This window comes from Molossus molossus, unplaced genomic scaffold (genome assembly GCF_014108415.1).
Source record: "Molossus molossus isolate mMolMol1 unplaced genomic scaffold, mMolMol1.p scaffold_m16_p_20, whole genome shotgun sequence".
Taxonomy (NCBI): Eukaryota; Metazoa; Chordata; class Mammalia; order Chiroptera; family Molossidae; genus Molossus; species Molossus molossus.
In genome coordinates, this window is record NW_023425356.1 from 12,304,401 (window position 1) to 12,328,532 (window position 24,132).

The 24,132-nt window shown below is 39.9% G+C and overlaps 1 protein-coding gene across 4 annotated transcripts in view; it reads left to right on the forward strand.

Annotated features, from left to right (window-relative positions):
* Window positions 1-24,132, forward strand: part of CAPZA1 (capping actin protein of muscle Z-line subunit alpha 1) — a 46,931-nt gene that overhangs the window by 18,127 nt on the left and 4,672 nt on the right. For all 4 annotated transcript variants that reach the window (XM_036271861.1, XM_036271863.1, XM_036271862.1 and 1 more), the window contains exons 3-8: window positions 1,863-1,914; window positions 7,152-7,215; window positions 11,979-12,185; window positions 15,509-15,588; window positions 16,607-16,685; window positions 23,476-23,547. In XM_036271861.1, coding sequence (XP_036127754.1) covers window positions 1,863-1,914; window positions 7,152-7,215; window positions 11,979-12,185; window positions 15,509-15,588; window positions 16,607-16,685; window positions 23,476-23,547 — 554 coding nt within the window. The remainder of the gene's footprint in view (window positions 1-1,862; window positions 1,915-7,151; window positions 7,216-11,978; window positions 12,186-15,508; window positions 15,589-16,606; window positions 16,686-23,475; window positions 23,548-24,132) is intronic.

The following is a 24,132-nucleotide window of genomic DNA, read 5'->3' on the forward strand; positions in this document are numbered from 1 at the left end:
TTCACATCGATGTTTCTCTCTCTCTGTTCCTCCCCCCCGCCCACCTGAACAAAAAATGGAAAAATGTCCTCGGGTGAGGATAAAAAGAAATAAATAAAAAATAATCTCCACTGATAAAATGAATGATGTACAGAAAGAGTAACTAGGAGAACATATAGTTATAAGAAGTAAATAATGTAACAGAAAAATGAAGGCATGCTTTTTTATAGACTTGTTTGTAGATTTCAACACTTACCAGCAAAAAGAAACAAATGCCGTCTTTAAGCCCCAGTCTTTCACATTGAACAAATATGAATTTTCAACAACTGAGCTTTTAGAAAATTCTCCTTTGACTTGAACTTTATCTGACCGGTTAGCTCAAATTCTTAATAATATTAATGGTCTTCATAGTTAGAAGTTCCTTGTTTTCTTTTTGACAACTGAATGTACTTTACAGGAATGTCATAAAAATAATTGATACTAAATCATTAGATTAAGAATTGGCAAGCTATTTGTGGCCTGAGGGCTGGTTTTTATTGGCCTACTCCACATTGGCCTCTGCCAACCTCTTCTTTCAGAAGCCCCAAGAGTCAACGGCCTTTGGTTTGTAATTAGTTTTCCCTCTTGGAGTTAATTCTTGATATTTTCTAGTAACAGAGACCCTCCTCTTCCAAAAGAAAAGTGACTAGACTCTTGACAGGTTTTTTACAAGATTATAGGCTCCCACGTGAGATTATTCAAAGAAAAATATGTTCAGCAATTTCACTGCCACTGACTGAATTGTGCCCAGCTTTCTTGGTCTGATGTTACAGATAAGCCTGCAATTCTTTTTTTTGTTAATCCTCACCCGAGGACATTTTTGCATGTATCTTCAGATAGAGTGGGAGGGGGAGAGGGAGGAAGAGAGAGAGAGAAACAACCATGTGAGAGAGACACATCGAATGGCTGCCACCCACACGGCCAGAGACAAACTGCAACCGAGGTACATGCCCCTAGCAGGAACTGAACCCAGAACTCTGGTCCATGGGCCAACGCTCTAACCACTGAGCAAAACCGGCCGGGGCAAGCCCACAATTCTTTTTTTTTTTTTTTTTTTTTTATCCTCACCCGAGGACATTTTTCCATTTTTTGTTCAGGTAGAGTAGGAGGGGGAGAGAGGAACAGAGAGAGAGAGAGAGAAACATCGACGTGAAGGGACACATCGAGTGGCTGCCACCCACACGACTGACCAGAGCCGGGGACAAACTGCAACCAAGGTACATGCCCTTAGCGGGAACCGAACCCGGGTCTCTCGGGACCGCAGGCCGACGCTCTAACCGCTGAGCCAAACCGGCCAGGGCAAGCCCACAATTCTTAATCTAATTAAAATTTTTTTTCTTTAATGCTTTTAGAGAGAGAGGAAGGGAGAAGGAAAGATAGAAACATCAGTGAGAAAGAACATTGATTGGCTGCCTCCTGCATGCCCCCCACTGGGGATTGGGCCCACAACCTGGGCATGTGCCCTGACCAGGAATTGAACTGGCGACCCCTTGATGCATGGGTCAACGCTCAACCACTGACCCACACCGCCCAGGCTCTTAATCTAATTTTAAAGAATTTCTTTAGATACAAAATTAACAGTCCTAACTTTAACCTTCTGTAAACCATGTTTTTCATTTGCTATGAAGTGCCTTGAGAGTTTATTGTTGGATTATTTATTGTACCACAAATAATTATATGCAAATTGAACATTAGCATTAATTTGTTAGCATTTTTAGATATAATATATCCAAAGACTAAGCTTTTAAAGTCTGATTTTTAATCTAATTTAGAAATCTAAAATCTCAAGTTTGTCCTCTATTGAACATTGTAATTTTAACATCTTTTTTTTTCTTCTTCCTCAGATGTTCGGCTACTACTTAATAATGACAATCTCCTCAGGGAAGGGGCGGCACAGTAAGTATCTTTTAAAATCTACTTACAGCCCTGGCCGTTTTGTTCGGTGGTTAGAGCAGTGGCCTGTGGACCAGAGAGTCCTGGGTTCGGTTCCCGCTAGGGGTACATATCAAAAAAATAAATAAATAGCCCTGGCCGGTTTGGCTTAGCAGTTAGAGTGTCAGCCTGCGGTCCAGAGACACCTGGGTTCGGTTCCCAGTAAGGACACGTACCTCAGCTGCAGTTTGTCCCCGGCCCTGGTTGGTTGTGCAGGTGGCAGCCACTCTATGTGTCCCTTTCATGCCGATGTTTCTCTCCCTCTTCCCTCCCTCCCTCCCACTCTGTCTGAACAAAAAATGGAAAAATGTCCTCAGGTGAGGATAAAAAATAAATAAATAAAATAAATTAAAATCTCCTTACAATGTTATTCTAATAGTGGATAACTATGTTGATAGTAAACTGGTACCTTGAAAACTAAACTTGAAATACTTTAAAATAAAGCAGTTGGTTTTAGCTGTTGTTTTTTTTCCCCTTGGAGAAAACCTGTTCTTCCAAAATGTTTATTTTCTTAAAGCTTATTATAGTACATTATTTAGCCCTGGCCATTTGGGTCAGCGGTTAGAGCGTCGGCCTGCAGTCCAGAGAGACCCAGGTTTGGTTCCCGCTAAGGGCGCGTACCTTGGTTGCAGTGTGTCCCCGGCCTGGTTGGTCGTGCGGGTGGCAGCCACTTTATGTGTCCCTTTCACATTGATGTTTCTCTCTCTCTCTCTTTCTCTTTCTCCCTCCCACTCTATCTGAACAAAAAATGTCCTCGGGCAAGGATAAAGTGTGTGTGTGTGTGTGTGTGTGTGTGTGTGTGTACATATATATATATGTGTATATATTACATTATTTATTTTGGTGCAGCTTTTCTCCATTACAGCAGTTGAATGTTGGCTTTTAGGTTTTCTTTGATAGTTCTTTTAGTTCTTGTTGATTTTTTTTTTTTTTTCTATCCTCACCCGAGGATATTTTTCCATCTTTTGTACAGATAGAGTGGGAGGGAGAGAGAGGAAGGGAGAGAGAGAGAGAAACATCGACGTGAAGGGACACATCGAGTGGCTGCCACCCGCACGACCAACCAGGGCCGGGGACAGACTGCAACCAAAGTACGTGCCCTTAGCGGGAACCGAACCCAGGTCTCTCCGGATCGCAGGCCGACGCTCTAACCGCTGAGCCAAACCGGCCAGGGCCTTGTTGAATTTTTTAAAAACTGCTAGTTTTAGAAAGATAAGGAATGAAAATGGTTTCATGGTAAGAATTAACCATAGAGTAATAGCACTATAATTCTACCCAGTCATTGACTTCTTACCACTGTCAGGATAATCTTTGTAAAATACCATTTTCATTTTGTCTTTGTTTTTTAAAAATTACAGTGGTATAGGTTTTTTGTTTGTTTTGTTTTTGTTGTGTCTTCTTAAAATCTAAACACTGTCTAACTTTCAAGGCCCCCTGTTATCTGGCTTTATCACTGCCCTCCTTTACTCTTTTTTTTGGGGGGTGGTACGTGCCCCTAGCAGGAACTGAATCCAGGACTCTCCGGTCCGCAGGCCGACGCTCCAACCGCTGAGCCAAACCGGCCAGGGCTCTCCTTTATACTCTTAAGTATAAAGTTTTATTTCAGTTACCATCTATCCAACTGGCCCAGGGTTCCTTTACAAAGAGGAAAACATAATTAGATAATATCTGGGAAAGGGTAGGGTGGGAAGATGGGATAAGGATTTTGATGCAGAACACCAAATAATTATGAATGCATTTGGTATGAAGTATAATTGGTTTAGATGTTAACTATAGAAAAAAGTTTTCAGAACTGCTGCCTGGGAAACAATCATCTTCTCCTGCCCTGTCCATACTGCTTTTTTAAAATGCATTTTGGGACTAGATTCTACAAACTTAAAATTTGCACACCATCACTATAATTATCATGAAAGAAACCCTAATTATGCATTGATTTAAGCACACACTAAAGATACATTCTAATGCTAGTTTTCTCTTAGATGCACAGACTCTGCCATAGGAGGAAAAATAAACAAAAAACTTTGATTTGCTAGTTCAACCCGTTTACCCTCTGCCCTTTCATTGAAAGAATCTCATCTACATTTTGTTATCCAATCTAAATGCTTCTAATAATAAGGAATTTGCTCTTTCACAAGGCAAGTTCTTCAATTTGCCTGCCATATTGTTCTTAGTTTTATCCTTGAGAGCTACCCAAATAAATTTTCTAAGTACTTGGTTAAGGTACTGTCAAAGAGGGAATGGGAGTGGAATGTTGAGACCCAAGGGTGAGCACGTCCTAAGCCTTTTGTCCCAGTTCCATTTAACAGTGACATAGAATTTGGTATGTAGTTCAGATGCTTCAGTAATTTTAATTACACTTACAATAAAGCTCTGCATTTATTAATATTCTGGTTCTTATGGACTCTGGATTCTTGGAAAACCCCTTGCTAAAGGAGAATTGTCTTGTACTCAAATAAATTGATTTTCCATACAAATGAAGAGTTTAGTTTTATTTCCATAATGAGGTGCTTTGGTCCCTTGGCCTTAGTTCTCATAGTTAGTGCTCAGTAAATGTTGTTTCAGTAATCATCCTCATCATTATTGCCTTCTATGCAAAAGGAAGAAGGGTTTACCCTCTTTCCTGGATTTCCACCAGAACCATTCTCTGATAATTCTGAGCGCTTCTGCACTAAGTAGGGTTTTGTAGACGATGTAAAGGAGTAGGTTTTATTCTGAGAGAGATAGGAAATTACTAGAGGGTTTTCAGCAGAGAATAATCACTGGCTACTGTGTAGGGATAGGCAAAGATTGAAGTAAAATGAGTATTTAGAAGACTGAGTGGTTCAGAGATTGGTTTTGACTAGAGCAGCGATTTTCAACTGATGTGCCACAAGAATTTTTAAAACATGCCATACCCGACTATTTAGTCAGGGGCACTGACCTCTTTTCCATTAGATTGCCAAATAAAAAAATGACAACAGCCAACACAACAATAGCCTCCCAGTGTGAATGAATAAAAAGTATACCTTTTTTTTTTGTCAGATCAATAAATAATACATTTTTTTTTTTGGTGTGCCTCAGGATTTTACTAATTAGTTTATGTGCCATTAGATGATAAAGGTTGAAAATCATTGCCTTAGCCTTGGCCACTTTGGCTCAGCAGTTGGAGCATCAGCCCACAGACCAGAGTTGCGGGTTCGATTCCAGTCAAGGACAGGTACCTTGGTTGCAGTTCCGTCCCTGACCCTAGTTGGAGTCCTGCAGGAGGCAACCAGTTGATCTCTCTCTCTCTCTCTCTCTCTCTCTCAACCCCTCCCTCCCACTCTATCTGAAAATAAATGGGAAAATATCCTCTGGTGAGGATTTTAAAAAAAAAAGAAAAGAAAATTGCTGCCTTAGATTGTCAAATAAAAAAAAAGACAACAGCCTTGCTCGTGTGGCTCACTGGTTGAGGATCAACCCATGCACCAAGAGGTCGCCGGTTTGATTCTCAGTCAGGGCACATGCCCAGGTTGTGGGCCCAATCCCCAGTGGGGGGCATGGAGGAAGCGGCCAGTCAGTGTTCTCTGTCATCGATTTTTCTGTCTCTCTCTCCTTCTCTCTCTAAAATATAAACTTAAAAAATATATATATATAGCCCTGGCAGGTTTGGCTCAGCAGTTAGAGCATCGGCCTGAGGTCCAGAGAGACCCGTGTTCAGTTCCCGCTAAGGGCATGTACCACGGTTGCAGTTTGTCCCGGCCCTGGTTGGGTCGTGCGGGTGCAACCACTTGATGTGTCCCTTTCACGTCGATGTTTCTCTCTCTCCTTCCCACTCTCTGAGGAAAAAATGGAAAGAAAGTCCTCGGGTGAGGATAAAAAAAAAGAAAACATAGCCCTGACCAGTTTGGCTCAGCTGTTAGAGCATTGGCCTACAGACCGAAGTCCCAGGTTTGGTTCCCGCTAAGGGCACGTACCTCATTGTCCCCTGCCCTGGTTGGGGTCGTGTGGGTGACAACCAGTCGATGTGTCTCTCTCACATCGATGTTTCTCTCTCTTCCCCCTTCTTTCGCTCCTGCAAAAATGTCCTTGGCTGAGGATAGAAAAATATATATATGACATAATAACTTAAGATGAGAAGATTGAAGATTAGCCTTAAATATTTGTTACTTTGGTTTCTCTTGAAAAGTCTAGGAAAAGTTCAGTGCTTTGCTTAAAAACACTGATATAGCAGGTGTTTTAGCAGGTTAAAATTGGGCTGTAGAGATGCTCTTGGCAAGTAAATTCTGTGAGAGGACTGAGAACTTCATAAGAATATTTTAAGTGTATTATGCTTTCTTGCACTGAAGCTTATTTCCATCTCTTTTTTTTGCCTTATCTTTTACGTTAGCTTACTTTGTAAGATATACTAGGAAGCCATTGAAAATGCAATTTCATAAATCTAGTACTGAACAAATAAACAATATTAGGCATGTACTTTAAATATTTATTCACATTCTTTTTTTTAATTTAATAACCTTTACTCTGCCTTAGTTTCTCCACTGAGACGTGACTAATGCTCAACTCTCACCTCACCCTCTCCCCATGTCAGATGCCTTCCAGTACATTTATTTAATATTTTTATTGATATTTAAAGAGAGAGGAAGGGAGAAAGAGAAAATATCAGTGTGAGAGTAGAACATGGATCGGCTGCCTCCTGCTCTTGCCCCACTGGGGATCAAGCCCAAAAGCCGGGCATGTGCTCTGATCAGGAATCAAACCGGCAACCTTTTCGTACATAGGACGACACCCAACCAACTAAGCCACACCAACCAGGGCACCTTCCACTACATTTAACTGTGGTCTCTCCTACCTCAGAGCCCAGAGTAAAGAAGACATTTCCAAAATAGTGTATCAATTGAAGATTCTTTTTTAATTACTGAAAGCTTCTATCTAAATGATTAAAATTGTTGGTAATTCACAGTGAGCACATTGCTTTAACATTTAGAACTGTCTAAATGGGAGCTATATTGGAGCTTAGGAAATTTCATGGCTTAGGGCACTTCTGAGATGCTGTGGAGAGGAGTTCCTGTAGAAAGCTGGAAGGCACTGTGATATCACCAGTTGCCTGGAGATAGAAGGGGAAAGACCAGGGAGTGTTTCTACATTCTCTATCACGGTTATTGAAATACCTTTTGTGTTTATTTATATATAATTCTTCATCTTCCTGTCTCCCCCTTCCTTTTTTTACTTTTTAAAAACAGTGCATTTGCCCAGTATAATATGGATCAGTTCACGCCTGTGAAGATAGAAGGATATGAAGATCAGGTAAAAATTGTTTCTATACATAGGTAATAGAAATCTTGTAAACCAAAGTAGATACCTGAAGATAAGATGCTGAATCATTTCCTGTCTTAGTTTTCATAGCTTTTGTAAACTGGGAAATTCTTCCTTTCTCTGATAATACTAGGAGTTTCTTTGACAGGAAAAGAGAGCTGCCCCTACAAGAAAATTAAGAGTTGAGTTTTATACAGATTTTTTACCTATTTCTAATTTTCCTTGGTAAGAATAACAGGAGACATTAAATTTAATTGGAAAACAGGCATTCTTATTTAAATGTAGAAACAAAGTAAATGTTCCCATTATTACCATAGTTATTAATATTGCATGACAGGGCTTTGAAAATTTATTAATGTGCATTTCAAAGGTAATATGGCACTAAATACCAATGCCCTTTTAAAAGTCTGAATCCCCGCCCTAGCCAGTTTGGCTCAGCGGTTAGAGCGCCGGCCTGCAGTCCAGAGAGACCTGGGTTCGGTTCCCACTAGGGGCACGTACCTTGGTTGCAGTTGGTCCCCGGCCCTGGTTGGGTCGTGTGGGTGGCGGCCACTCGATGTGTCCCTTTCATGTCGATGTTTCTCTTTCTCTCTCTTTCTTCCCCACTCTGTCTGAACAAAATATGGAAAATTGTCCTCGGGTGAGGATTTAAAAAAAAGTCTGAATCCCCTTTGAACCCACAAGTCTACAGAATTTATCCTTGGAAAATTGTGTATAAATATATAAAAAGATTATTTAAAGTAAGGTTTATAATAGTGAGAAATTGGTAACAGTCTAAATTTTCAATATTAAGTACCTGTAAACCAAAATACTCTGTAGCCATTGAAAACTGATATAAGTATTGATCTGGAAAGATGTTCAGGATATATTCATCTAAAATATAAAACAACATTTGTGGAATTAATACTAATTTATTTTTATAGATATTTAAATGAACAGATTACTGTATGAGAATCAGTGCATCTTAAATTCTTAAAAGGTGCACCATGTACCACTAAGAAAGAAAAAACATTTCCAGTTAAACTATGATACAGCCCTAAATGTCATCATCAGGTGTAAAATACATACAATTTTATGAAATAATAGATCATGAGGGGAAAGTATGCATCTTAAGAATCAAAGAAATAAAGTATATGGATATGCACAGAAAAGGAAGTGTGGGAAAATATACACCATAATGTTAACTCTGTATGTATTGGGATCATAGGATTACTAGAATTTATTTTGTTTGTTTGTGTTTATATTTTTGCTTATTTTAATTTTCTCAATGAAATTAGTTTAATTACAAGCATGAAAGAAAAAATATGAGAAAACAAATGATAAATATTGTTTACAGTTGATATTGTGTACTTTAAAAACAGAAAGGAATAGCCCGGCCTGTGTGGCTCTGTGGTTGAGCGGCAACCCATGCACCAAGATTCCCGGTCAGGGCACATGCCCATGTTGTGGGCCCGTTCCCCAGTGGGGGGCGTGCAGGAGGCGGCCAGTCATTGTTCTCTCTCATCAATGTCTCTATCTCTCCCTTTCCCTTCTTCTCTCTCTAAAATCAATAAAGAAAAAAAAAAATACAGAGGAATAATTGGAATAATAAGATCTGTGTCCAGATAGATCGTGATATAAAAAACGGCTAACTTTGTCAACATTTCTACATAAGTAGTAACTAACTTAAAAACGTAGTCGAAAGGAGATCAGATTTTTAGCCATAACAGCAACAACAAAAAAAGGATATTACTTGGACATTAAAAGAAAGCTGTATGAGTTACTAAATACCATTACTGCATATAACAAAGAATCAACCATGGTGTGTCAACTAAATAGATTTCTTATTTTTGTTATGTAGTAGGAATCCAGAGGTAATAGGGGCTGATATGGCAGCTTTGTGATGTCATTAGAAACCCAAATTGCTTCTAGCTCTATTCTGCCATCCTTAGGTGAGGTTTTCATTATGCTCTCAAGATAGCTGCTCCATTTCCAGGCAGTTCCAGGAAGGAAAAAGGAGGTAAATGTGGAAGGTGCTATTGGCCATTCTAGAAACATCTTCCCCTGAAAAGTTATTGCCAGAATGCATATTATTTCTATCTAGGAAGTGTCATTGTTTTAATTGGACATATTACCTACTTGAAAAGAAGTTCTGTTAAGAAAAACTAAGAAAGTAAGTGGATATTGGATAGGAAACTAGCAGGAGTCTGCCACACACTTCATATACCCTCATATACATTTTAATCAGAGAAATAAATGGAAAAAATAAATAGATTTAAATGCCACACTTCTGAATAAGAAATATAAATAATATGGAAAGCTTATCTGAATAAGATATACAAATTATGCCCTGGCCGATTTGGTTCAGCGATTAGAGCGTTGACCTGCGAATGAAAGAGTCTCAGGTTTGATTCTGGTCAAGGGCACATACTTTAGTTGCGGTTAGATCCCTGGGCCTGGTTGGGGTCCTGCAGGAGGCAACAAGTCAATGTGTCTCTCATCAGTGTTTCTCTCTCCTTCCCTCCTTTCTTCCCTCCCACTCTATCTGGAAAAAAAATCAATGGAAAAATATCCTCGGGTGAGGATTACAAAAAAAAAAAGAAATACAAGTGGTATGGCAATATTTGTTTTTCAAATAGATTTATACAATTCTGTGAAAATTATAATAGACCACACAAGAGCAACAGTGAAGGAAGACTGTGCTAGCAAACATAAAGACAAAGCAACTGTCCTAGAGCCCTTAAACCTAAATAAACGCGAGGAAGAGGAAATGACTGGTAAAATTTATGAGATTAATCTAACTTTGATTTTCAGTGCCAACAGTATAACTAGATTATTTCTAGGTTGGGTTTAAAGGTTAACTATTTAAAAAAAAGTAATGGCCATTCCATCTCCTGGATCTCTCTTACTGCCCCATGCCAGAGCAGACTGTGGCCTCGAACTAGTGCCTGGCCTCTGTCCGTAGGCTGCAGGCACCTGAAGCAGTTTGCACATTGGGAAAATAATAATAAAAATAAATTTTTTAGCCCTGGCCGGTTTGGCTCAGCGGTTGGAGCGTCGGCCTGCGGTCCGGAGAGACCCGGGTTCGGTTCCTGCTAGGGGCACGTACCTCGGTTGCAGTTTGTCCCCGGCCCTGGTTGGTCGTGCGGGTGGCAGCCACTCGATGTGTCCCTTCACGTCGATGTTTCTCTCTCTCTCTCTCTCTCTTCCTCTCTCTCCCTCCCGCTCTATTTGAACAAAAAATGGAAAAGTGTCCTCGGGTGAGGATAAAAAATAAATAAATAAATAAATAAATAAAATAAATAAATTTTTTAAAAATGTGGTGGGAAATGGAAAGTGAATCATAACTTGAATAATAATTAAATATTAGAAAAATTTGTAAAAGAAAGTGACTTCTGTGTAATAAAAAGTTTTACAATAAGATTTAAAAAGGAGAAAATAGCCCTGGCTGGTTTGGCTCAGCAGTTAGAGTGTCAGCCCGTGGACCAATGAATCGCGGACGATTCCAGTCAAGGGCACGTGCTTTGTTTGGAGTTCATCCCCAGCCCTGGTTGGGGTAGTTCAGGAGGCAACCTATCGATTGTCGATGTGTCTGTCTCTCTGTCTGTCGCCCCCCCCCCCTTCTCTCTCTTTCCCCCCTCCCTCTCTCTTTCCCTCTCTCTCCCCGCCTCTTCCCTCCCACTCTATCTGAAAATAAATAGAAAAATATCCTCTGGTAAGGATTAAAAATAATTAAATACAGAATAAAAAGGGGAAAATATTCACGTCAAGCATAATAGAGAAAAAAGTTATTCAGATACCTAAGGTTGATGCCAAGAATTCATTGAATAAATAAGCAGCAGACATAAACCAGTTGCACCCAACAGGGGAATACAAAGCAAACTTGGAAAAGTGTTAGATCTACTACTAATAGTGAGTAATTAAAGAAGTGCAGATTGCCCTGGCCAGTTTGGCTCAGCGGTTAGAGCGTCGGCCTGCGGTCCGGAAAGACCCGGGTTCGGTTCCCGCTAAGGGCACGTACTTCAGTTGCAGTTTGTCCCCGGCCCTGGTTGGTCGTGCGGGTGGCAGCCACTCGATGTGTCCCTTCACATTGATGTTTCTCTCTCTCTCTCCCTTCCTCTCTCTCCCTCCCACTCTATCTGTACAAAAAATGGAAAAATATCCTCGGGTGAGGATAAAAAAAAAAAGAAGAAGAAGTGCAGATTAAAATTTTAATGTGACATGCCCTGGCTGGTTTGGCTCAGTGGTTGAAGCATCAGCCTGCGGACCAGAGTGGCTTGGGTTTGGTTCCTGCTAGGGGCACGTACCAAAAAAAATTTTATTTTATTTATTTTTTTTTAAATTTTCACCCGAGGACATTTTTCCATTCTTTGTTCAGATAGAGTGGGAGGGAGAGAGAGGAAGAGAGAGAGAGAGAGAGAAACATCGATGTGAAAGGGACACATCAAGTGGCTGCCTCCCGCATGACCCAACTAGGGCTGGGGACAAACTGCAACCGTGGTACGTGCCCTTAGCAGGAACCAAACCCAGGTCTCTCTGGGCTGTAGGCCGACACTCTAACTGCTGAGCCAAACCGACCAGGGCAAAAAACCAAAAATTTTATTGTGACATAATTACCTTTTAGTTACCAAAGTTGCAAAATTAAGAGAAAGCTTTATGAGGGTTAAAGAATAAGGTTACTTGATTGAAATATTGATATGGAAGAAATCTGACTAAATGAAAAGTTAACTGTCTTTTTTACAGAGTTACTCATAGTTGTAATTTTTCTTTGGAAGGTCTTAATTACAGAACATGGTGACCTGGGGAATAGCAGATTTATAGATCCCAGAAACAAAATTTCCTTCAAGTTTGATCACCTACGAAAAGAAGCAAGTGACCCCCAGCCGGAGGAAGTAGATGGAGGTCTGAAGTCTTGGCGAGAATCTTGTGACAGCGCTTTAAGAGCCTATGTGAAAGATCATTATTCCAACGGCTTCTGTACTGTTAAGTATCTGCCTACTTCATTATTTCTTTCATTTACCTATCATTTGGGGGCTTTGGCTAGCCAAACATCACTTCTTTCTCCTTAGTTACAGTCTCCTCTGCATTTTATTCTCTGAATAATTTTTGAAAGGGTATGAATGAAAAATTTTATATGGAAAATTCTTTTTTTTAATTCCAATGTATAAAAATTTTTACGTTTTAGTCAGTGTATCCTATTTCACATTTTGTCAGAAATTACCTTACTCTCATCAAAAAAATAGTCATCAAAGGTTTTCAGCTTAGACGTGGGGAAAAGTATATTAAGATTGTCAGGAGATCTGTTGGCCACATTTATAAAGCTACTTGTACTTGTAAATAGATACTTCATTGGATGGTCAAAACTTTGAACTAAACAGTTTTTTAAAATCAAGTGTAATTTGACTTTCTTTAGCTACCTCTTAGATTAACAAAATGATATATTAGGCTATATCATGATTTCTTTGTAAAATTGTGGCATATTATTAAGAAGAATGTCAGGCTATTTTAAATAGGTAAGGATAAGGAGTTTAGTGGCAGTATAGAACATTGTTTAACAGCACTTGCTTTGAGGCCACACTAACTGGTTTGAATCTTAGCCCTGCCACTTAACTAGTTTTATGACCTTGCACAAATTATTTAATGTCTTTGTGCCTCAATTTCTTCATTTGTAAAATGGAAATAATAGTACTTACCTCAAAGAATTGTGAGAATTGAATGAGTTAATAATGCACATAAAGCATTTACAAAGTGCTTAGCATAAAGTAAGTTCTGCATAAATGTTGGATATTATTATTAATATGTTTGTTTTGGCCCTGGCCGGTTTGGCTCAGCGGTTAGAGCGTCGGCCTGCGGTCCGGAGAGACCCGGGTTCGGTTCCCGCTAAGGGCACGTACTTCGGTTGCAGTTTGTCCCCGGCCCTGGTTGGTCGTGCGGGTGGCAGCCACTCGATGTGTCCCTTCACGTCGATGTTTCTCTCTCTCTCTCCCTTCCTCTCTCTCCCTCCCACTCTATCTGTACAAAAAATGGAAAAATATCCTCGGGTGAGGATAAAAAAAAAAAATATGTTTGTTTTGTTTTTGAAATAATGGAGAAAATCCTTTCTGGTGGAAAAGTACAGAATTCCATTTGGGAACCCACTATTGCAAAGGAAAACATAATGTACTCTTAGAAATTGATTATTCAGTTCTAAATATACTTTGAACTTGTCATTTGTTAACCTATTCCCTGGTCAAAGTTTGTCACTACCCATCCCTAATTTGGAGAAAGAAGGGTCCTTATTCTTGATTTCATATATCCTGTCTACTTCAAGATGTCTTTTTGTGACTTTTTCTCTTCTGATATATTTCCTTTACTTAGAAATATTTTTAGCCCTGGCTGGTTTGGCTCAGCAGTTAGAGCATTGGCCTGTGGTCCAGAGAGACCCGGGTTCGGTTCCCGCTAAGGGCACGTACCTCAGTTGCAGTTTGTCCCCGGCCTTGGTTGGGTTGAGCGGGTGGCGGCCATTCGATGTGTCCCTTTCACGTCGATGTTTCTCTTTCTCTCTCTTTCCCTCCCACTCTGTCTGAACAAAATATGGAAAAATGTCCTCGGGTGAGGATTAAAAAAAAAAGAGAAATATTTTTATTTCTCCTGTCCTTAAGGGGAAGAAGACTTTTCCTCAGTCATAGTAATTCCTATAAATTACTTCTCTTTCTACTTTGCCCTTCCTCTTTTCTTTCTCACACTCTCTCTCACACACACACAGAACATCAAACTAGGGAGCATTCTGCTTCTATTAGTATCATTTCCTCATCACCTGTCTGCTTCATAACCCTGTGGACTTTGACTTTCGTCTCTGTTCTACAGAAACTGCTCTCTGATATTACTAATGGTTCCTGAATTGCCTGACCCACTGTCTTTTTCTTTTTTTGGTCCTTGACTTCTGTATGGCATTTCACACTGAGGCCAACCAGCTACTTCTAGAAATTATCTTTTGCTTAGACTGCCAAGTTAGCGCCCTCTAATTATTCTTGCTCTGTCTCTACTTACTTCTTTTCTCCTGTTTCTATAAATGTAGATATACCCCATTACTGAATTTATTTAATGTAAGGAAGGTAACAATTTAGTGTCAAAAAAAGTTTTGGGTGTGGGTCCTACTTTTACTACTTACTTTCTGAATGGCCTTGGGTCAGAAGCTCTGTGAACTTCAGTTTTATCATCTGTAGATGACTGTGTTTCACCAGATTTAGAGCAAGGAAAAATACATGTAAAAAAATTTTTTTTTTGCTTTCTTTTGTTGATCACATTTCTGTTCACCTCTCCCACACTAAGGAGCACTTGGTGTTTCTAACTATGAGCTGGACATCTCCATCCAAATTTCTCAATTTGTTCATGATACTACCATCTTTCTAGTCATCCAAGCATGCAAGTACTTTGGCTCCTCTCTTGCTTTTGCCATTCACTTGCAATGCATTGCTAGACTTTCGATTGTGCTTCTATATCCTGCTGTCTATTGACAGTACCCTCATTTATTGCCTAGATTAATTCTGTGGCCTCCAAACCAATATTGGTTACTCAGTTCTGGAGGAGATATAACAAACAAAGATATAACAAACTCCTAGTTTCCTACCTGAACTGTTTACTCATCTTTTATTCTCAGTCTCTGCTTATCAGAACGTCATCTCTCTTAAAAGACCCAGCTCGGTGATAAGTGTCGCCCACAGACCAAGGAGTCCCGGCCAAGGGCACGTACCTTGGTTGCAGTTCTTTCCCAGCCCTGGTTGTGGGTAGCAGTCAGTCGATGTGTCTCTCTCACATCGATGTTTCTCCCCCCCCCCCCCTTCATCTCTATCTGAAGATTGAAGTAAAAATGTCCTCAGGTGGGGATCAAAAAAAAAAAAAAGACCCAGCCTTACCCAGCTGGTGTGGCTCACTGGTTGAGCATTGACCCATGCACTAAGAGGTTACCAGTTCAAATCCCCAGTCGGGGGGGAGGGCATGCAGGAGGCAGCCAGTTGATGCTCTCTCTCTAAAATCAATAAAGAAAAAAATTTTTTTTTTTAAAGGCCCAGCCTAACTGACACCTCCCTTGTACCTTAAACCAGGAACAGTATTTCTCTCTGTATTAATTGTACTATTGTCTCCTCTAGAACTTAATATGTTCTGCTTTGTGTTCATGTCCCATGAATTCTTTAGAATTTTCAGCTCACCCTGATTCTTTGTCTCCCCAAAAGATTTAGTGATTTAGCACACTGCATTGATACAGAGTTTGTTGTTTAGATCAAATATGTTTTCAGAGTCTATAACTTTTTTTTTTTAACAATAGGTTTATGCTAAAACTATAGATGGGCAACAGACCATTATTGCGTGTATTGAAAGCCACCAGTTTCAGCCTAAAAACTTCTGGTAAGAAAGTAGATCTTTTCTTCTATTTGTATCTAATTATATTGGAAAGGAACCAAACCAACAGTTGAGATGTGATTTTTAATCTAACTAGCTGGGGATAAGTTGTTGGACTTAGAGGCTTCAGTTTCCTATCTACAAAATGAGGGATTTAGATATGATGATTTAGATTCCTTCCACTGCTAAGATTTTATAATCTTTTTTTAAAGTATTCTTATTGAGCCCTGGTCGGCTTGGCTCAGCAGTTAGAGCATCGGCCTGTGGTCCCAAGAGACCCGGGTTCGGTTCCCGCTAAGGACACGTACCTCGGCGGTTTGTCCCCGGCCCTAGTTGGGTCGTGCGGGTGGCAGCCACTCGATGTGTCCCTTTCACGTCGATGTTTCTCTCTCTTCCTCTCTCTCCCTCCCACTCTATCTGAACCAAAAAATTAGAAAAATATAAATAAATAAAGTACTCCTATTGAGTGAGAATAAGTGATTTAAAAAGTGCTCATTTGAAAGTCTGAGTTTGCCTTGGGTAGGTAGGTAGTTCAGTTGGTTTAGAGCATCACTCAGATATGCCAAGGTTGCAGGTTAGATCCCGGCTCAGGGCACATAGAAGAATCAACCAGTGAATGCAGAAATAAGTGAAATAACAAATCGATGTGTTGTTCTCTCTCTAAAAAATAAATTAACAAAAAAAAATGTTTTAATTGAGTTTTACTTGGTTTTAGCTAATAATACTTTAGTTAATTGCATAACTCAGCAGCTCACCCATTTGTTTGTGGAAGAGCTTCCCATGGACAAAATTGGCATGGTTTTCTACTCCAATATAAAAATATGAAAGTCAAAATAACTTGGAAAAGGCTTATGATTGGGCTACTTGTATACAAACTTACATTTGACTAGACAGAGCCTGGATTTATTAAACTGGAAATGACTTGTTTCTTTTTTCGTTCCCAAATTATCTGCCTCACTGGGAAATCACCTCTTAATTATTCTTATGGCTAATTCTACAGTGATGTATCTGTGTCTTTTAATAGGAATGGTCGCTGGAGATCAGAATGGAAGTTCACCATCACACCACCTACAGCCCACGTGGTTGGAGTACTTAAGATTCAGGTAAGATTCTCAACATGTAAAGAGGCCATATTAAAATGTCACATCTTCCACAGAAACATTCAAGTTGGAATTTGTTCTGTTAAGCAAAATAAGAAACAACTATATGTAGGTGCAAAGGGAGATCAATGGTAGTGAATACAACTAGAAGTCTCCTTCTTGGGGAGTAAGCAGAGCTATTCTGGCTTTATAAAGGATAGTCATGTGGAGTGTACTGCTTACTTGTTATTTTCCTTTCAAAGATAAAAAGATCTTCCCAGTAATTATCAAATAATAGTTCTCGGAAATAAGAAAATAATTATTAAGATATGACTATAAAGCAACTAGTAGCCGACTTATGGTCTTTCATGTATATTATCTCATTTAAGTATATATACATATATATAAAATTCAACTCTTAGGTCTAAAGAAAGCTACATGGCCCTGGCCAGTTTGGCTCAGTGGTTAGAGCGTCGGCCTGCGGTCCGGAGAGACCCGGGTTCGGTTCCCGCTAAGGGCATGTACCTCGGTTGCAGTTTGTCCCCGGCCCTGGTTGGTCGTGCGGGTGGCAGCCACTCGATGTGTCCCTTCACGTCGATGTTTCTCTCTCTCTCTCCCTCCCACTCTATTTGTACAAAAAAATGGAAAAATATCCTCGGGTGAGGATAAAAAAATAAAAAAAATAAAGAAAGCTACATGAATGGGTTTGTTTTGTGTATTTTATGATAGTGACAGGTTTTAAAATCAAGTTTTTAAAAAGCCAGGAACTAGGGAGAATGGCCAAGTGTCCTCATGTTATGAAATATAAATAACCAAGCAAAGTAGATTTCTAATGCTGGTGTCAGGACAGATAGGCAGGTGAATAACCCATTTGGTGCCTATCTGGACTGACTTCTGGTAATCCTATCAGAAGTTTGACTTCCAAAATTCAGGGTAATTTTATGCTTGAGCCCAACTAATTTTAAGATTAGAATAAACAGCCCTGGCCAGTTTGGCTCAGTGATTAGAGCGTTGGCCTGCGGTCTGAAGAGACCCGGGTTCGGTTCCCACTAAGGGCACATACCTTGGTTGCAGTTTGTCCCCGGCCCTGGTTGGGTCGTGTGGGTGGCAACCACTCCATGTGTCCCTTTCACGTTGATGTTTCTCTCTCCCTCCCTCCCACTCTATCTGAACAAAATATCAAAAAATGTCATCAGGTGAGGATTAAAAAAAAAGATTAGAATAAACAGTTAATTGAAAACTAAGAAGATTAGTACCTAATTATACCTTTATTATATTGTGTTGTCTTGCTTTAATAACAATTAGTAACAGAGACCTTTAAAAAATTTTTTTTGTTAATCCTCACCCAAGGATATTTTTTCATTGGTTTTTAGAGAAAGTGGAAGGGAGCTGGGGAGGGGGAGATAGAGAGAAACATCAATGTGAGAGGGACACATCGATTGACTGCCTTACACACGACCCCAACTGGGGCTGGGGATTAAACCTATAACCCAGCCCTGGCTGGTTTGGCTCAGTGGTTAGAGTGTTGGCCTGCGGTCCAGAGAGACCTGGGTTCGGTTCCCGCTAAGAGCATGTACCTCAGTTGCAGTTTGTCCCCGGGCCCTGGTTGGGTTGCACGGGTGGCAGCCACTCAGTGTGTCCCTTTCACATCGATGTTTCTCTCTCTCTCTCTCTCTCTCTCTCTCTCCCTCCCTCCCTCCCACTCTATCTGAACAAAAAATGGAAAAATGTCCTCGGGTAAGGATAAAAAAAACCTGTAACCCAGCCCTGGTCGGTTTGGCTCAGCAGTTAGAGCCAATGGCCCTCGGACCAGAGAGTCCTGGGTTCAGTTCCCACTAAGGGATAGTACCTCGGTTGCAGTTTGTCCCCAGCCCCATGGGGTTGTGTGGGTGGCAGCCAGTCGATGTGTCTCTCTCACATCAATGTTTCTCTTTCTCTTCCTCCCTCTCCTTTCCGCTCTATGTGAAGATAAATGCAAAAATGTCCTCGGGTGAGGATAAAAAAAACCCAACTGAATAAACCTGTAACCCAGGTACGTGCCCTTGACCAGGAATCATACCCGAGATCCTTCAGTCTGCAGGCCAATGCTATAACCCACTGAGCCAAACCAGTCAGGACAACAGGACCTTTCTAAAGGGTATAATTTAATAAAAACATGTAGTAGATGTCTGTGTTCAGTCTCTTCATACATGCCAGTAGCTTATGCTATACAGCTCTCTTCCTGGAAGCTTTTTCTAGCCACCAGAGCATGCCCATTTCAGATGAGACAAGCTGGAAGTGTTAAGTTCACAGCTCTGGAGCAATCCTTAGTGCCATACAGGAGTCAGTAGATAAATATTTTATTTATTTATTTATTATTGATTGATTGATTGGCAGTACGTGCCCTTAGCGGGAACCGAACCCCGGTCTCTCTGGTCTGCGGGCTGATGCTCTAGCCTCTGAGCCAAACTGGCCAGGGTCTCAGTAGATAAATAAATATGCCAGTTTCGCCCGGTCGTGCGGGTGGCAGCCACTCGATGTGTCCCTTTCACGTCGGTGTTTCTCTCTCTCTCTCTCTCTCTCCTTCCCACACTCTATCTGAACAAAAAATAGAAAAAATGTCCTCGGGTGAGGATAAAAAAATAAATAAATAAATATGCCAGTTTCCTCACCCCTCAAATGGGAAACTCTGAAGCATGTGCTCTTTAATCTTCCAAAGTCAAGTGCCCACAGTTCTAACATGCTCGTCAGTGCACCTGTAACACTTCCTTCCCTCTGTCTCACTTCCTCAGTCCTTGCTTGTGCTTCCTGAGATTACCTCCCAAATAAACTACTTCCTGTCACACCGTTCTCTGGGAATCTACTAGGGGAGTCCAACCTAAGTTCTATTTCTGTTGATCATACCTATGAGTAGTCTAATGTTCTAGACATCTTGTAACTATGGCATCAACATTAACCTGGAAGCTTACTATAATATGTAAGTAAATTATCTTCCTTCTAGAAAATATGGTTAACTTTTATTTTATCTTTGCCAATGCAAACCTATAAATTAGGAGCACACATCTCAAGGGGTGATAGTTTCTGATAAGACTTTTATAACAGGGTCCACAATTGTCTGATCATATTTTCACTAAAGACTTCGTTTACATGTAATCTTTTAAAAATCAGTGTGAGAATTAGGTAGACAAGTCATTAAGATATTTCGCAGTTTGGTTATTCAGAGGCAAAAGGGTAGTTCTGGAAAGGCAACAGTTTCTGAGGAATTATGTTGATGGTAGTCATGTTGAAATTTTTATTAGCAGATGAGACCTAGAAAAGGTTTTGTTGCTTTTGGCAACTGTGACGCTGGGGAGATCCCAGCCAAGCCATGGATATTGGATCTCATTGTTTTCCCAGCCCCTCTTGCAACTCTCCCAAGCCCCTCAGTAAAATGGTTTGACACCCCCCACCCCCACAAAAAAGAAAAAGTTTTGTTTTGAAACAGGTAGAATTTAAGTTAAATTTATCATTAATGTATTAGGTAATGAAATTGACTTTTAGAAATGTAGAATTTTTCGGTTGAGTTCATAAACAGCGAGACTTACGTCCTTACCCTATATTCCTGTCCATGTCCTAGCACTTCCGAAATGTGATAGAAGTTCAAACCAATTGCGTGATCTTTATTCTTGGACAGAAAAGATGTGCCCTGCATACCTCCTTCCTTCAGATGGCTCAAATATAATCAGGGAAAACTAGTGTTTGGTGTGACCCACCTGTATTGTTTTTGTTTTTTCCTTTATTGATTTTAGAGAGAGAGGAAGGGAGAGGGAGAGGAAGATAGAAACACTGATGAGAGAGAACATCGACTGTCCACCTCCTACAACTCCCCCCCCGGGGATCAGGTTCACAACCTGGGCATGTGTCCTGTCCGGGAATCAAACCGGCAACCACTTTGTGCATGCGTTGATGCTCAAACACTGAGCCACACTGGCTGGACAACCCACCTGCATTTGGAATATCCCTGTCCTTGTCCGTTGGAATTTTAGACTTTATATATCATTATTTAGCCCAGTGTTTTTTGCCCAAATCTTGGCTGTACTGGTTTTTGCATGTAAGTATTACAGGCATTTGTCAACTCACTGTTTTTCTGTGTATTCGAAAATTGTCTTGTCCTCTTTAGCTTCTTTTAGAAAGTCAAAAGATGATATTTTAAGGGTTTTGATAAGATAAGTATGGAACATCTAGCTTCTCTTGCCCATCTGGACAAAGTCAGTTATTTGTCCCCATTAAGAAAGGTACCTATTTTTGGCCATTAAACAAGACTATATAGTGGGTTCATGTTGCCCAGGGAAGTTTTTTGTTTTTTTTTTTAATCCTTACCTGAGGACATTTTTTTGTTTTTTGTTCAGATAAAGTGGGAGGAAGAGAGAGAGAAACATCGACGTGAAAGAGACACATCAAGTGGTTGCCACCCACACGACCCAACCAAGGCTGGGGACAAACTGCAAATGAGATATATGCCCTTAGTGGGAACCAAACCCGGGTCTCTCCAGACTGCAGGCCAATGCTCTAACCGCTGAGCCAAACTGGCCAGGGCCCAGGGAAGTTTTTTTATTTATAATAGGATCATGGTTTCTGCCTTGATGCAATTTTACTGTTTTTATCGCCTTCTAATGATATTTTAGTAGAGTAAGTCCCCATGACATACTTCTGCCTGGATCAGGGAATTTTTAACTTCTTGACAAAATGGCATTATCCAAATTATGCATGTTGGATAAGGTTTTAGTTCTGGAATTTGACCTAATTCAGTTTCTAGCTCCTTCTTTTGCTAGATATGTGAACATGGGTGAGTTATTAGACTTCTCCGAGCCTTCATTTCCTCATCTGTAAATAGGATTTACACGGTTAAACAGGATTAACAGTGGTCCTATCTCAGGATTTTTATAAAGAGTGCATGAGATACCCTGGCTAGTGTGGCTCAGCTGTTTGTCATCCACACACTGAGTCGTTGCCAGTTCGATACCTGGTCTGGACACGTGTATCCCTGGTCGAGGCATGCAGGAGACAGCTGATTGATGTTTCTCTGTCTCTCTATCTCAAAAAAAAAAAAAAAAAATCAATAAAAACATATTTAAAAATAAAAGATTGCATGAATAAGTAAGGCGTATTTCTTTTTTTTTTTAATGTTTTTATTGATTTTTTTTTTTTTAAGAGAGGGAGAGAGAGAGAAACATCGATGTGAGCAGAAACATCTATTGGCTGCCTCCTGCATGCCCCCCACCAGGGATCGAGCCCAAAACCTTGGTATGTGCCCTGACCAGAAGTCGAACTGAGACCTCTGAGTCCATCCGACGTCTCTCAATCCACTGATTTCATAATGCCTGACACATATTATAATGACTCAGTAAATAATAGTTATGGTACTGCAACTTATTGCTTCTTCCTTCTCCTTTCCTGCTTTATCTCTGAAAACATTCCTTTTGCTCAGTTATCTCCTGGCAATGTGACTGGATGAAGGAAACAGTCATTACTGTATGGCTGTTCTGGCATTGCCCCCACTTTCAGTTCCCTTCCCTTTATTTTGTTCCTAACACAAGTATAATCTTTCTGAAACGTTCCCTTTCTCTGGGTTCCCATCAGCCATAATAGGATAAGGTCTGAATTCCTAACATGGTTTCTTAGGCGGTTTGCTCTTCACACTCCATCTCCAGCTTACTTTACAGCAGTGTCTCCTGCCACACCCCCGCATCTGCAGTCAGTTCTTTGGCCTTTCCTCAACTAAACCAGCTGTGCTCCATCCTCTTTTTTATCTTTTTGCTAGATAACCTTCTCTAGGTTGTACACTTAGGTAACAGTTCCTCTTTCAAAGACCCTGGATGAATGCACTTAACAAAAGGATATCCTCATGTTGTTCCTTATGGCCAGTGTGTGTGCATGTTAAGATGACTAAACCTATCTGTAAGTTGCCAAGACTTCCTGAGCCTTATGTCATTGATTAGTCATTCTTTTGTGTATTCTTCCTTTTTGCTAATTGTTTTCATGATTGTAGCACCCCACTTTACCTTATATCCTCAGAACTGCTTTTGTCTTACTTATTTTTATAGCCTACTTTACCAATAGAATATTTGTTTTTCAATCCTGTCTTTACCCTTCAGTTAAGCTTTTCCTGCGTTTGGTTTAATCTACTTACCGATAGCGTATATGGAAAGATGTGTAAAAATTAGGATCCATTAAAATTGCTTGGTTTTCAGAGAGAAAAACTAAATGTTTAATTATTTAAATTATTTTAATACTGTTGAGTAGAATTTTATTTAAGATCTTTGCATCACAATGCCTAGTACAGTGCCTGAAATGCACTAAGACATAATAAATATTTGTTGAACTTAATAATCAGTTTTCTCTGCTAAGGAAAGAGAATTCTTATTTATTTATAAATCCTCACCCGAAGATAGATATTTTTCCATTTATCTTCAGATAGAGCAGGAGGGAAGGAGAGAGAAAGAAAAATATCCATGTGAGAGAGAAACATCTATTTGGTTGCCACCGCACAACCCCAGCTGGGGCCAGGAACGAACCACAACTGACATCCATGCCCTTGGCCAGAATTGAACCTGAGCACTTTGGTCTGTGGACCAATGCTCTAACTACTAAGCCAAACCAGCCAGGGCAGAAAAAGAATTCTTAAATTTGAGTGTTCTGTGCATTTTAACCGGCCTTATAAATTACCATTGGTCATATTAATTATTGTTTCAAAGTTGGTAAAGATTAAGAATGGCTCAAGGTGTGGATTTGTGCCCTAAGTAGTAGATTTCTATATGGACTACACATACAGTTGTTCCAACATTGTCTCACACAGGTACACTATTATGAAGATGGCAATGTTCAACTGGTTAGTCATAAAGATGTACAGGATTCGGTAACTGTTTCGGTAAGTGTGAAGTATTTAATTAGCGTCTCATTTGTGTCCTGTTTCTTTTTAAAAAATTAGTTTTGATCCTGAGGACTGATTCTGTCATTAGAAATTCATTTTGTTTTCAGTGCTTTGATTTTGGCAGCTTATAAGAGTATAAAACCAACCATTTATTAGTTCAAAGCCTTTGACTCAGAATAGTGGCCTTAGAGAATTCAGACTTCCTTCTTTCTCTTTCTCAGTTGTGAGATTTATTCAAAGACAGCAGTGTCTTCCGTCAGTAACAACCAGGAGGAAAGAAATAGTGCCAAACTAAATCCATTCGGGCTGCATTCATATCATAAGAGAAGCGACATTTTTAGGAATATTCAATCCAAAAGTATTGTGTTCTGTACCTGGAAAGAAGGGACATAATTTTTCTTCTATTCTCAGTACGTACTTATATTCCTAAAAGTTACTGAGCACTCTTATACAGCTTTTGTTTATGTGTTCTATATCTGTCAGTAGTTACCTTCTTAGAAATTTAAAATTTAAAGAATAAAATTTTTAAAAAAAGAAAACAGAAATGTTAAAAATTTATTAATTAAAAGAACAATAACAGAC